A 12,571-nucleotide genomic window follows, 5' to 3' on the forward strand; every position below is an offset into this window, starting at 1 on the left:
CATTGCTCGTCCAGCACTGTCAGAGTCGGGCTACTCTCACAGCACACTCGGGAGCCTCGTGGCCGCCAAAGGTGGAGGCACAGCAGGATTTCCCGGTTCCCGGCCGTGGCTCTGCAGGGCTGGGCTGGGACAGCTTCCCCCAGCTGATGTGCAGCTCTGCATGAAGGGGAAACCATTGGGGTACCTGGTGATGGATCTTCCTGAATCACCAGAGGCACCCTTTTGTAATAATGCTGAGGTTCATTGCTTAGCTTGTCCTTTCCTGACTCTTTTTTGCACTTTTGCATTACAGTAAATCACCCTGTTCCTTCAGCTGGTGTCTGTGTCTGCATCTCTGACCCTCTCCACCATTGAAACAAACACACAGCCAGTTTAGCATGAGACCTGCCTCTCTGCCAGCCCATCTCTTGGCAAACACCCCTGGTGGCCATCTCCACAAATGAAATTCCCACTTTGCAACTTCCTTTTCTGCAGGCAGGTGAGAAAAGGAGCCACTCCCAATTCTGGACACCTCCAGAAACCAGCTGCTTTCAGCATTCACAACCCTGAAATATCAACCTCCTTCCTTAACCTGCCACTGGGAGCTCCCACCAAGAGGCCTTTTGTCCAAGGATACCCACAGAAGAGCTGGAGAAGGGAGCAGTTTCAAACACAACTGCTTCAGAGTTTAAACTTGCCTTTACCAAATGAGCACACACCAACCTGTCCCAAAGGGAAAGCAGGCAGGAAAGCGAAGCTCCTCTCCCACAACAGCAAACTCTGTGCTTCTTTCTGTTCCAGCTGGAGAGTGGAGGCCATGGACTGCAGCTCACTTTGGGAAGGAGCCCTGGGAATTGGCCGGATCTGGGAGGGCAGCAAAAGGAATTCCCCAAACAGTAGGAATAGATTCTCTGGAAGGAATAGATGATGACAATATTTCTGCAGAAAAGCAATAAAAGAATAATTGAAGCGTTTCAAGAAGTGCCCAGTCTGAAATTTGTTTGCCAATGCGGCAACTCCAAAGTCTCTGTGCTGTGTCAGGAAGCTCAGGAATGAACCTGCAAGGCTTGGATAAACATCACCGTGTCCATCCCCCAGAGCACGAGCAGCCCCCCAAAAAGACTTTAAGACTAAGGGACAAAGCTTCTCCCTTCAGCTCTCCACAGCAGCCCTAGGGAGTCTCTCTGCACTGCAAGATCTCCTTTGTCAGTCTACAGTGACAAGAGTTGGCTGCAGGAGGCATTTTCATTGGAGCTCTCCTCAGATGGGGGGAAGAAAAAGAAGAGGTGATTCCTGAGGAAAGAAAAAAGGCAACGCCATTTGGGAAGACACCAGTGTGAGTTTGCTACAACTCTAGGCCAGAAATCTCTTGAAGAAAGCAACATCTATCCATGGGACAGCACTTTGAGGTTGATATCAATGCTGACAAAATTGCTTCCCATTCCTGCTGCTGTAGCTGACTCCGAATCACGAGAAATATGTCAACTCTGCCAAAGACAGGCAGACATAGTGAGATAAAACCAGCTAGTCTGCTGAAAAGGAGTCCAAATGAACGTTTTCTAACTCCCCCTGTTCATCCTTTCCCCAGCCAAGCCAGAGCAATGTCCTTCCTCTCTGTCCCCAATGGTTACCCAGGCACGGGATGCAGCGTGGGACAGAGCCTGTCACTGCTCCCAGTGCCCTGCCCTGCCCTTCCCTGCCTGCCTTGCCCTTCCCTGTCCTGCTGGATCCTGCTGTGCTGTGCTGTGCTGAACCGAGCCCGGCCAGTGGTCACACATTTCGGGAATGACTCTCCCCTGTGCCGCCCGCCAGCGTAATGAACACACACTTTCTAACTTTGACTAGTTAGAGAGCCTTTGTCCATGATTTTCAATTTTAACAATTCAGGGAGATTTTGTTTTCCCTGACAGAAGTACAGTTGCTGCCAAGGGGAACACACCCAAAGACCAATAGTGACCCAGCCTTCCCTTTGCTTCCCTTTTCCTTCCCTCACTGCTATACAGCGCTCTCATAGCAGGACCTCAGTGCTGCCTCACCTGAGGATTTAGAGCTGCCTCCAGGCCCTTCCAGGCTAAGTGATGGTGCTCAGGATTCTGAGGTTTTCCTAGCTTCTTGGGAGAAGGTGTTTGCTTCATCTGGACTTCTTGGGGTTTCATCGGAGGAGCCAGGCACAGGCAAATGTCATCTCCACTGTGAGCTCTTCATTCTGCTTGTTCCCATGAAGCTTACATGCCAACCAGAGCTCCTTGTTCCTCTGGTTCCCGTAGACCATCACAACCCTTCCATGGCCTCTCCAAAGAGGAGCAGCTGCACATCTTCAGAGCAGCAGTTGCCAGCCCGCATCCCATCAGGTAGGGAAAGAGCTTCTACCCTTGCTCTTTAGAGTTATTCTAGACAAGCATTAATACACAGATCAGTGTTCTATTTGTCCTTGATTTTCTACAGTTTAAATAATTTTTCTGCTGACCTATCTCATGACTGCTGCTTAGCTCTAATCACAGTTCTACTGCCTCTGGGGCCTTCCTTTTGCAGCTTTCCCCAAAACCATCAAATTTTGTGGATTCCCACAATTCCCCCTCTCTGTTCACTTAAAAAGAAACCTTCATAATTATGTCATTTATTAGTTGTGTTTCATAGCCTTACTATAATATTTCTGCTTATTACCTTTTTAAAGCATTTTCTCGCTTGCACTCTAATTGCTATATTACAACACAGCTATATTCTCTCTCTCACTGCTATATTACAACACAGCAATTTTAATGCTGTGGAAGTCCAGTCAGTTCAAAGGGCATAAATTATGCCTGACAATAGTTACAAGTCATTGTTCGAAAAAGTCTTGTTGATTCCAAGGCTTTAATTCGAAACCTTCCTCCATGTTTATACCTTCACACCATCTGTGCGAGATTTCGAGAACTCTCTGTGAATCCATTTCCTACCTCTCTCTCTTGTGTGATAAAAACTTCTTTGATAGTTTTGTCCATCATTTGTCGCACACACCAAAGTATCCAAGGTATTACTACTAGTATCACTACCAAAGCACCCAATACGTATAGAGACCTATTCTACAAAGTTCCCTAAGCCAAAATGCAAAGTTCCATTCTTGGAACAGATCATCTAACCAGGACCCACCATCTTCCTTAATTGGAGCTGGCAGATCTTTCAACTTTTGTACGCTTTTGTGGATAGATTCAGAATGATCTGACAGGTTCATACAATACAATCTTTCAAATTCCTCACAACCACGTCCTTGTGCCTGTAAAAGAAAATCAATTGCTGCTCTATTTGGAAGGGTAGCATGTCTAACGCTATTAACATCAGTCAAAATATCACTGATTGCAGTGGATGTGGCATTAGTTTGTTTACTCAGCCAACATCCAACCCGATTTTATTGTTTCAATGCCATTGCTGAAGCCAGTTGGGGTAAAAACAAACCTGCTGAAACTCTTTATGCAGCCTTCCAAGGCATGAAATCACTCTTACAGTTTTCATCATAACGACGAGCAGATCTTGTTCCCCTTAGTTTCTTCTTAATGACTGCCTTGGCAGTAGGTGCCATCACAGTGAGTATTCCAATGCTACAGGGGCCACCTTCAAGGTGTGATGGATTGCCTTGCCAAGCCCAATCTCCACAAATTAACAATACCCCTTGGGCAATTGTCGTGGATATTGGTCAGCCTTAGAAAGCACATCCCAGCTGTTTGAATAATTACACCAAAAACTTAAGTTTCTGTATGCAAAATAATGGGGAGTAACATTGTACTTTGGAGGATCACGTTCTCACTAATCATTAGCTATAAATGTAAGGCAAAAATCTGTTGTTAAAGAACCAAGGATTTCTAATTCTTGGGGTTCAGATACTGCTTTGGAAAGTTCTTTGGCCCAAACGTTCCAATTCAATAAAGGATTGTTCCCAAAGTCAATTTCACCAGGCTCACCATTGGGTTGCTTTTTGATCAAAGGCAAATCTTTTACTGCCACACCAACCAGACAGGTTGAGAAAGGCTTTTCTGGTTCCAAATGAGACAAACATATGGTATCCGAGCCTGCTGCCTTAGCTAAGGTCAACCAAACATTTGGTTTTTGTTGTTCAACAGGCAAATCTGCCTGACAAGAAGCAATTAAAACCCACCAACACCAACATATAATTTGATTTTGCTCTGTCTTTTTCATGAGCTAATTTTTTGGCAAAATTCTCACATATATATCAATTTTAAAACTTTGCTTTTAAACGTAAGATAAGATTGCACCTTTAAGAACCAATAGATGGGATCTAAACTGTAACAAAACAAAAACAGCCCCACAGGGCTCCATCCCATCCCATCCTGTCCCATCCATCCTGACAGTCTCACAGGGCTGCTGTCCCATTAACATCTGCTCTGCTCTGAAACAGGGCCCAGCATGGTGCTGGGATCATCAGAGAGCTGAGGTGTGTGCTGGAATTCAATGCCCTCCCCATCCTGCAGCAGTCCTGCATTTCCCTCCTGCAGCCCTGGTCTCCTGCACAGCCATGGAGGCTCTTTGGGCTCTGAACTGTATCTGCTGCCCTCAAGGGCAGCTGAGCTCTGCCTTTGGCACAGTCAGGCCTGGCCAGCGCAGGCCATGCTCAGCAATTGCTTGTGTGTGCCTGGCCTTGCTGTCAGCCCCGGCAGCGGCTGTGTGGCCCCTTTGTGGCCCTGTGCTGGCCCAGCCATGGTGGCCCAGCCCCTGTGCAGGCCCAGCCCAGGCCAGGAGCATTGCGGCTGGGAACGGCCCCTGTGCCATGGTGACAACAGCAGCCTTGGGGCTCTGTGCCCCATGGCCTCCCTGCTGGGCAGCCTCTGCCAGCTCCTGCAGAGCCCCTGGCACCTGTGGGGCTGCACAGACAGCCCTGCCCTGGGCTCTGCCGGCCTCTGGGCCAGCAGAGAGGCAGCCAGGGCTGGCCATGGCTGAGAACAGGCCCTGAGCCCTGCAGGAGGATGGAGCTGGGCCACAGCCAAACTCAGCCCAGGCCAAAGCTGGGCTCAGCAGCCAGGGCTGTTAATGCATGGGCACAGAGGCTGGCGCAGACAAATGTCCTGGGCCCCCTCCCTTCTCTGTCCATGCCTCCAAGGGCACAGAGCAGCCTCCTCTCTGGACCACTTGCCTGTTTGCAATGCCTTGCACAGGCGCTGGCCCTGCTCCACAAGGTCTGGCCTGAGTCCTGCCCCTGCACACTCAGCCAGACTGAGATGGACACTGATGGTTTCTGGGCCAGGCTCTCTGAGCCCAGCCCAGCTCCCTGCAAGCTCTGCCAGCTGCGCTGAGCTCTGGGCAGCACCAAGGGCCTCTCCCTAGCCCAGCCCGGCCGGCTCTGGCCCCACAGCTCTGCTCATGCCAGGCTGCTCTGGGCACTGCCCCACGGCCTCAGCCCCTGACAAGGGCACAGCAGCAGCTGCAGCTGCCACAGGACTCAGCCCCAGCCATGGGGGAAGGTGCTTGGCCAAGGCCAAAGGAGGCTCCCTGGCTGCCCTGCTCCCCTCGGGCTGAGGTGCTGAGAGCTCTGCAGCCCCTGCTGCCATCCCATCTGCTCAGGGCAGCACAAGAGCCCCGGCCTTGGGGCCCTCAAGAGCTGCTCCTGCTCCAGGCCCAGGGCCCATCCCAAAGCTGGGGCAGCCACAAAGCTGTGCCCATTTCTGTTTGTTGCTGCTCTGATGGGGATGGATCCTCAGCCACTTGGAGGTTGATGATGAATTTTAATACACACCAGAGGCCTCTTAACTTTTGAGATCTTCAGTTATGGAATTCAGTAAAAGAAGGTCATAAACATTTCTTCTAACATACCCGAAGAATAAAAGCCCCAAGGAGTTATCTAAATGTTCAGTTCTGTGGTTAACTGAAAAAATTTCAGAAGTGTATTCAAAGTGAATATACACTACTGCAGGTAATGCAGAGAGAACAGTTTGTCCTCTTTTTTTTCCTGTTTATAGATTGATATCAGCAATGTCCACTTGATATGGACCCACAGCACCTTCTAATGCCGCCTGAAAAGATAGAAAAATCAAGACTCTTCATGGCTGACAATCAATCAGACTTTGTCCCTTCCCCCACTCCACCATTTCCCTCATCCAACTCCTGGCACTCCTATGGATCAGGAATAGTGTGGCCAGCAGGGCCAGGGTAGTGAATCTTCCCCTGTGCCCCTGAGCACTGCTTTGGGCAGCACCTTGAGTGCTATCTAATTCTAGGCCCCTTTGGGTGGGCAATAGGATGAAATTTCTTCCAGGGAAGAGTAAAGAAAGCAAAGCTGAAGCAAAGGAAATTCTCAGGGCAGTTTGGGGGTGGCTGCCAGAAAGCCCTGGCTCTGAGCAACAGCGTCTGCAGTTGGACAGGAAACTCCCAGCTGATGGGAACAAACTTTCTGGCTGACTGCAGAGGCCAGGACAAAGCTGAGTGGTTTCCCTGGTGTCCCCCAGCCCTTGCTGGCCCCAGGGGCTGATGGCATTTGTGCTCCCTCAGGTTCATGTCCCCACACCAACAGCATGGGGGTGCTCTTGCCTGCTCTGTGCAATGCAAACAGGGGCCCCTGAGCCAGTGCTGCTGTGTCTGTGCCTGCAAGGATGGGGCACCTGTGTGAGCTGGGGCAGAGGCCAGGGCTGCAGAGGAGGGATGTTGATGGCAGCTCCATGAGGACGCTCTGGGACACTGGCCTGGGCTGTCCAGAGCACTGGGGATGGATCAGCCCCTGCTCTGCTGCTCCTTCCCATCTGCCCCAGGGCCCTTGCAGAGCCCCAGCCATGCTGTTTGCCCCCAGCCTGCCCACGGCCAGCCTGGGGCTGCTCACGGGGCTTTTCTGTACTGAGCATTGGCCTGGGTGTGTTCTTGAGAGAGCCTGGGCAAGGAGCCTGGAGCCCCCAGGCCCTGGGCTGAGGTGTCAGCGCTGCCCCAACAATGCCCATGGCCTGTCCCTGCTGCAGCCCCAGCACTGCCACCCCCAGAGCTGTGCCCGGCCCCGAGAGCACTCAGGCCCTGCAGCAACACCAGGGCCACCAGGGCAGTGGAGCAGGGCCACGGCAGCAGCACTGGCAACACCAAGTGCTGCTGCTGCTGGGCACAGCTGTTGGGCCAGAACTGATCTGCCCCCAGCTCTGCACACAGACATTGCTGCTGCAGCTCCAGAGAAGGCAACAAAAGGGCATCTCTGCAGAAAACTTTGCTGGGAGCTCCTTTAGTTCCTTTAAAGCCGCGAAGAGAGCAGCCCCTCATTGAGACAGTCTGTGGGCAAAGGTAAGTTGGAGAGAAACAAAATGAGAAATGGCACAAGGAATGACATTTATTTGTGGAAGATATGAAAATGTAAAACAAAGAAATAGAACCTCCAAAATGAAACCAATGAGTAGTATCAAAGATGACTTTTTTTGCAAGTTATTGGAAGGAATTTTTCAGCCGTTTATTCTTACAGGCACCATCCAGTCATCAGTCTCCTCACTGCAGCCTTGAGCTCCTGGTTCCTCAGGCTGTAGATGAGGGGGTTCAGGGCTGGAGGCACCACCGAGTAGAGAACTGACAGAGCCAGATCCAGGGATGGGGAGGAGATGGATGGGGCCTTCAGGTAGGCCAACATGACCGTGCTGACAAACAGGGAGACAACAGCCAGGTGAGGGAGGCAGGTGGAAAAGGCTTTGTGCCGTCCCTGCTCAGAGGGGATCCTCAGCACAGCCCTGAAGATCTGCACATAGGAGTAAACAATGAATACGAAACAACCAAATACCAAACAGGCACTAACTGCAATGGGCCCAAATTCCCTAAGATAAGATTTGGAGCAGGAGAGCTTGAGAATCTGGGGCACTTCACAGAAGAACTGTCTCATGGCATTGCCATGGCACAAGGGCAGGGAAAATGTATTGGCCGTGTGTATCAGAGCATTGAGAAAGGCACTGGCCCAGACAGCTGCTGCCATGTGGGCACAAGCTCTGCTGCCCAGGAGGGTCCCGTATTGCAGGGGTTTGCAGATGGACACATAGCGGTCATAGCACATGATGGTCAAGAGATAATACTCTGATCCAAGAAAGAAGAAAACCAGAAATACTTGGGCAGCACATCCTGTGTAGGAGATGTCCCTGGTGTCCCAGAGGGAATTGTGCATGGCTTTGGGGACAGTGGTGCAGATGGAGCCCAGGTCGCTGAGGGCCAGGTTGAGCAGGAAGAAGAACATGGGCGTGTGCAGGTGGTGGCTGCAGGCTACGGTGCTGATGATGAGGCCGTTGCCCAGCAGGGCAGCCAGGGAGATGCCCAGCAAGAGGCAGAAGTGCAGGAGCTGCAGCTGCCGCATGTCTGCCAATGCCAGCAGGAGGAAGTGGCTGATGGAGCTGCTGTTGGACATTTGCTGTGGTTGCACATGGGGACCTGTTCATGGAGAAAGGACAGTGACAAGTCAGCAGAGGCTGCTTTGAGCCAAAACTGAACTATACCCTGTAAACAGTCCCTACATCTGGGACTCACCCAGCCTTGTTCCTGCTTTGGGACATCCTTTGGCTGCAATCAGAGCACAATCACACTCCTGGGACACCCTGGGATAAACCAGACCCTGCCCAGAGCAGAGGGATCCCTGAATGTGTCACCCTCTCTAAAGCTCTCTGGGCAAGGTCTCAGCACCCCCTTGTGCCAAGGACACTCATGGCTCCCTTGGCAAACCCAACAGCATTTCCTCAGCTGTGGCAGCTCTGCCCTTCCCTGTGGGACATTCAGGGAACTCCCAGAGGCTCTGGCACAGATTTGCACCCAGGAGGGCAGCTCAGAGCTTGAAAGGGCACAGCAAGGAGATCCCTGGCTGTGCCCATGATGGGATCTCAGGGAGGGGGCTCAGCTCATTCTCCTTTCCCACGGACTGCTTTGCCCACAGCCCCACTGGTGCCAGGGAAGCTTGGACACCCCATTCCCATGGACACACCTGCCTGGCAGGAATGCCAAGGGCAGTGCCTGACTCAGCTGCTGCAAATGCCAGAGCCTCCCTGAGAGCAGCAGATAACAGTGACAATATCAGGGCAGTGCAGAAACAAGAGAAGATGTTGTGGTGCTGTGCCTGAGAGGGCAGGGCAGAGACAGCCGGGCACTCAGGACAGTGTTCCCGTGCCCAGCTGTGCCCGGCACCTCCCACACACCAACAGTGCCCTCATCCTGTCCCCAGCACTGCTCTCTTCAGCCCCCTTCTTCCCTGAGCATCTCCCTGGGCCTGGACATTCCCTCCTGAGAGGAGCCTTGTCCCTGCCAGCGCTCACAGAGCCCATCCCAGCCTGTGTGCCCTGGCCAGGGCCCTACAGAAACCTGCCTGTGTGCAGGGCCCTGGCTGGGGCAGGCTCTGTGTGCAGCTGGGCAGGGGCAGCTCAGGAGAGCCCTGCTGGGCCCTGTAAAGGTGATGCTGCTGCTGCCCAGGGCTGAGGAGTGGCTGAGGGCCCTTTGGGAGGCTCCCAGCAGAGAGACTGACCACCCAAAGTTACAATTCTGGAATCTCTGTAAATGTTCAAACATTCCTTTTAAGATCCTGCTTTCTTGCTTTCAACTCAAAATGTTTTGGGATTCTGGGATTGCAATTCCAGTTCTGCTTCTCTCATCCCCCTGTTGTCTATAATCCAAAGAGAAAAAAAAAAAAACCAAAAACCCTTGCAGCAGTGTTAGAATAGTAAATTAAAAACCAGATATTTATTGGAAGCTTCCAGGTGTCCCAGTGGGAATGGGGCACACCTGGGGCTTGATTTAAACAATTTATTAAGGTTGATAAATTAGGATATCTAACCAGAACATCCAATAGGAGATTCAGTTACCCCAGTTACACACCCCTGGCTCAACTCATTGGAGTAGGTCCAAGGGGTTTTTTGCCTTCACTTTTTGCTTATGACTGCTCACATTCTGATTGAGAAACAAAATGTTCCTGTTGGTCCTCTTCCTGATAATAAGACTATCAAGCATACAATATGTATTGTATACCATATGTATTTCAGGAATGCGTTTACACAATCAGCTTATTTTTCTAAAATCAAAGAAAAAGGTTAGGGAAAATAATAGAGTTAATACAGGATTATAGTTATAGAAGTATATAATAGTAAAGAGTTCATTAAGAGTTTAATAGACTTAAATAAGGATTATAGATTCATAATTATGTAATAGTAATTTATAGAGCTACAAATATAAGAAAAATGTATAAAATGAAAAAATCTTTTTGTCATCACCCCAACATTCCCATCCTTCTCCAAGCAGGAAATTGAAAACACTCTCAGGAAAGTTCCTGATCTTTACATCAATCCCAGGCTTACCTTCTTTGGGAAGTGCCCTCTGGAGCTGTGCCCAGGCTGGTCTAGAGCTGGGAGCAGCCGTGCCCCACCCAGCCCCTCTCAGCAGCAGCCCCTGCCCTGCGCAGGGTGGCTCCTTCCCCCCACAGCTTCTCCCCAATGCTGGGAGCAGCTGCCAGGGCTGGCTGAGAGCTGTCCCTGGCAGGCAGCAGAGTCCCTGCCCCAGCACAGCGCCCTGGACTGCAGGACCCTGCTCTTCAGCACAGCCCTGGGCACCCCTGGCTGCTCTGCACAAGAGACAATCAGAGAATGTACTCACAGGGTCTGTAGGCATTGGGATGTTCCAGCTTGAGGAGATCACGCCAGGAGCTGCAGCTGCATTGTCCTGCAGCCAGAGGTTCCTGTGCCAAGGGCTGGCAGTGACTGTGCCCCAGGCACTTCTCAACACCTTCCCAGCCCTGCCTGATTGAAGCTCTCTGTGCCTCTGTGCTGTGCCCGGGCTGGCTGCAGGCAGTGCCTCAGCCCTGCTGGGCTGGCAGAAGAGCTGCTCATCAAGAGAAATGTGCTTTTGAAGCTCTTCTTGGTTACCAGGAGCTGCCTCTGTGCCAGGAGCGCAGCCCAGCTCAGCAGCACAGACACAGCACAAGGACTTTAATGAGCCTCTGGGGCTTTGTGCTCAGGCCCTGAACATCAGTCCCTGAGAGGGAGCTGAAAAAACCCCTCCAGAACTCCAAGTCAGAATCACACTCCAAAGTTTCTTGGACATTTAATGGGTCCCACTGTGGGACATGACTGAGAAAGTGTCCCCAGGCCCCAGGCAGAGCAGAGAACTGGAGGCAGTGATGACAGGTGGGGACAAAGAGAAGCCAAGTCTTGGTGCCCTAGGGCACAGCAGGGTCTGTGCCACCAAGGGCTGGGAGGAGACACCTTGTCCTGAGGCCTCCTGGCACAGCCCCAGCCAGGCTGGGCACTGTCAGCCCCTTGTCCTGCCCTCAGCACCCCCCCCAGCCCACATCCCAGTGGCCTCAAGGATCTGCTGGAAGGAGTCCCTGGGGAGCCTTGCTCAGGAATGGCCCTGGGAGCTCCTTCATGCTCCCAGGGCCTGTAGGTTTTTGAAAGGATTTTGGGTTTGGCTTTTGCCTTGGAGTCTCTGAGAGGTTTATGCAACCATGGCCTCCAATTATCTGCTGTAATTAGTCCCTGGAGAGGCTTTGTCAGTAACAACACTCAGTGGGACTCATTAATGCTTCAAGGTACTTCAGTTATTTTATTTGGTGTTTCACTTTTGATTCAGACTCTGTGAGAAGTTTGTGCAATCATGGCCCCAATTATCTGCTTTAATGAGTCTCTTGAGAGCTTTGTACTAACACTCAGTGGGGCTCATTAGTACTTTGAGATACTCAAGGTTTTTAAGGTACTTTATGGATTTAAGAATACTTTTAGGTACTTTTAAGGATTTTCCTTCCCAAACTGAGTCTCTGAGAGGTTTTTGTTCCATCCTGGCCTCCAATTCTCTCCTCCAAGGAGTCCATTAGGAGCCTGTGTTGGGTATCTTCCCCCTTTCTGTTTTACAACAAAGAGGGAACTGGAAGAATTTTGTTAGACTTTGTAAAAGCATCCAAACAAACATGGGAAAATTAACAATATAACAACAGCCGCTAACCGAATTAAATGTCCTGTTTTAGCTAGACATCATCCAACCCTTTAGTCCCTTGGATTGGAAGAGTTCATTGACCCAGTCTTTGTTTTCCACTTGAAGCTTCTTGAACTCTTCCTTCAGTACCTGAATGCTCTCGTGGATTGACTCACTGTGGCTGGAGAGGTTCATTCATCACATACCCTCAGAATCTACACAGCCATGCCCATGTGCTCAGAGTAAAAACTCTATCACTGTTCTGCAAGGTGGCCTGTCTGATGGTCTCTATATCTGAGAGCAGGGAGGTAGCATTGGTTTGCTTACTTAACATGTACCCAAGATGGTTGAATTGTCCTAAATCTTTAGCTGCAGCCACCCAAGTTAGTCCAAATTGGGGGTGCTACCATCCAATACCTGGATTAAATCTTGCAAAGCCATCTCTTTGATATCATTCAATACTGGGGATACCTGCTGCTTGATCATCTGGAAGGCTGTGTTGTCCTTCTCCAGCTAGATGGTTGGTTGTCAATTCTGCCCTTGCCTCATTATTAGCATAGTCTGCTATTAATTGATTTAGTAAACTCTTCCATCCCCCTTCCCACAGGGTGTATTCTGTAGGTGACAACAACATGGTCATAATATATTTTAAATCATAGGGGGTTAAGACATGTAAACATGGCCCTCATTAGGCCATTAAAACAAGGTAAGTCCTTCC

The 12,571-nt window shown here is 50.7% G+C and overlaps 1 protein-coding gene across 1 annotated transcript; it reads right to left on the minus strand.

The window, feature by feature from the left end:
• Positions 1-7,390: 7,390 nt before the first annotated feature.
• On the minus strand, positions 7,391-8,317 carry LOC141727874 (olfactory receptor 14J1-like). Its single transcript, XM_074534158.1, has one exon. It carries the CDS (start codon positions 8,315-8,317, stop codon positions 7,391-7,393), a length of 927 nt encoding a protein of 308 aa, XP_074390259.1.
• Positions 8,318-12,571: the final 4,254 nt, after the last annotated feature.

This window comes from Zonotrichia albicollis, unplaced genomic scaffold (genome assembly GCF_047830755.1).
Source record: "Zonotrichia albicollis isolate bZonAlb1 unplaced genomic scaffold, bZonAlb1.hap1 Scaffold_257, whole genome shotgun sequence".
Lineage (NCBI taxonomy): Eukaryota > Metazoa > Chordata > Aves > Passeriformes > Passerellidae > Zonotrichia > Zonotrichia albicollis.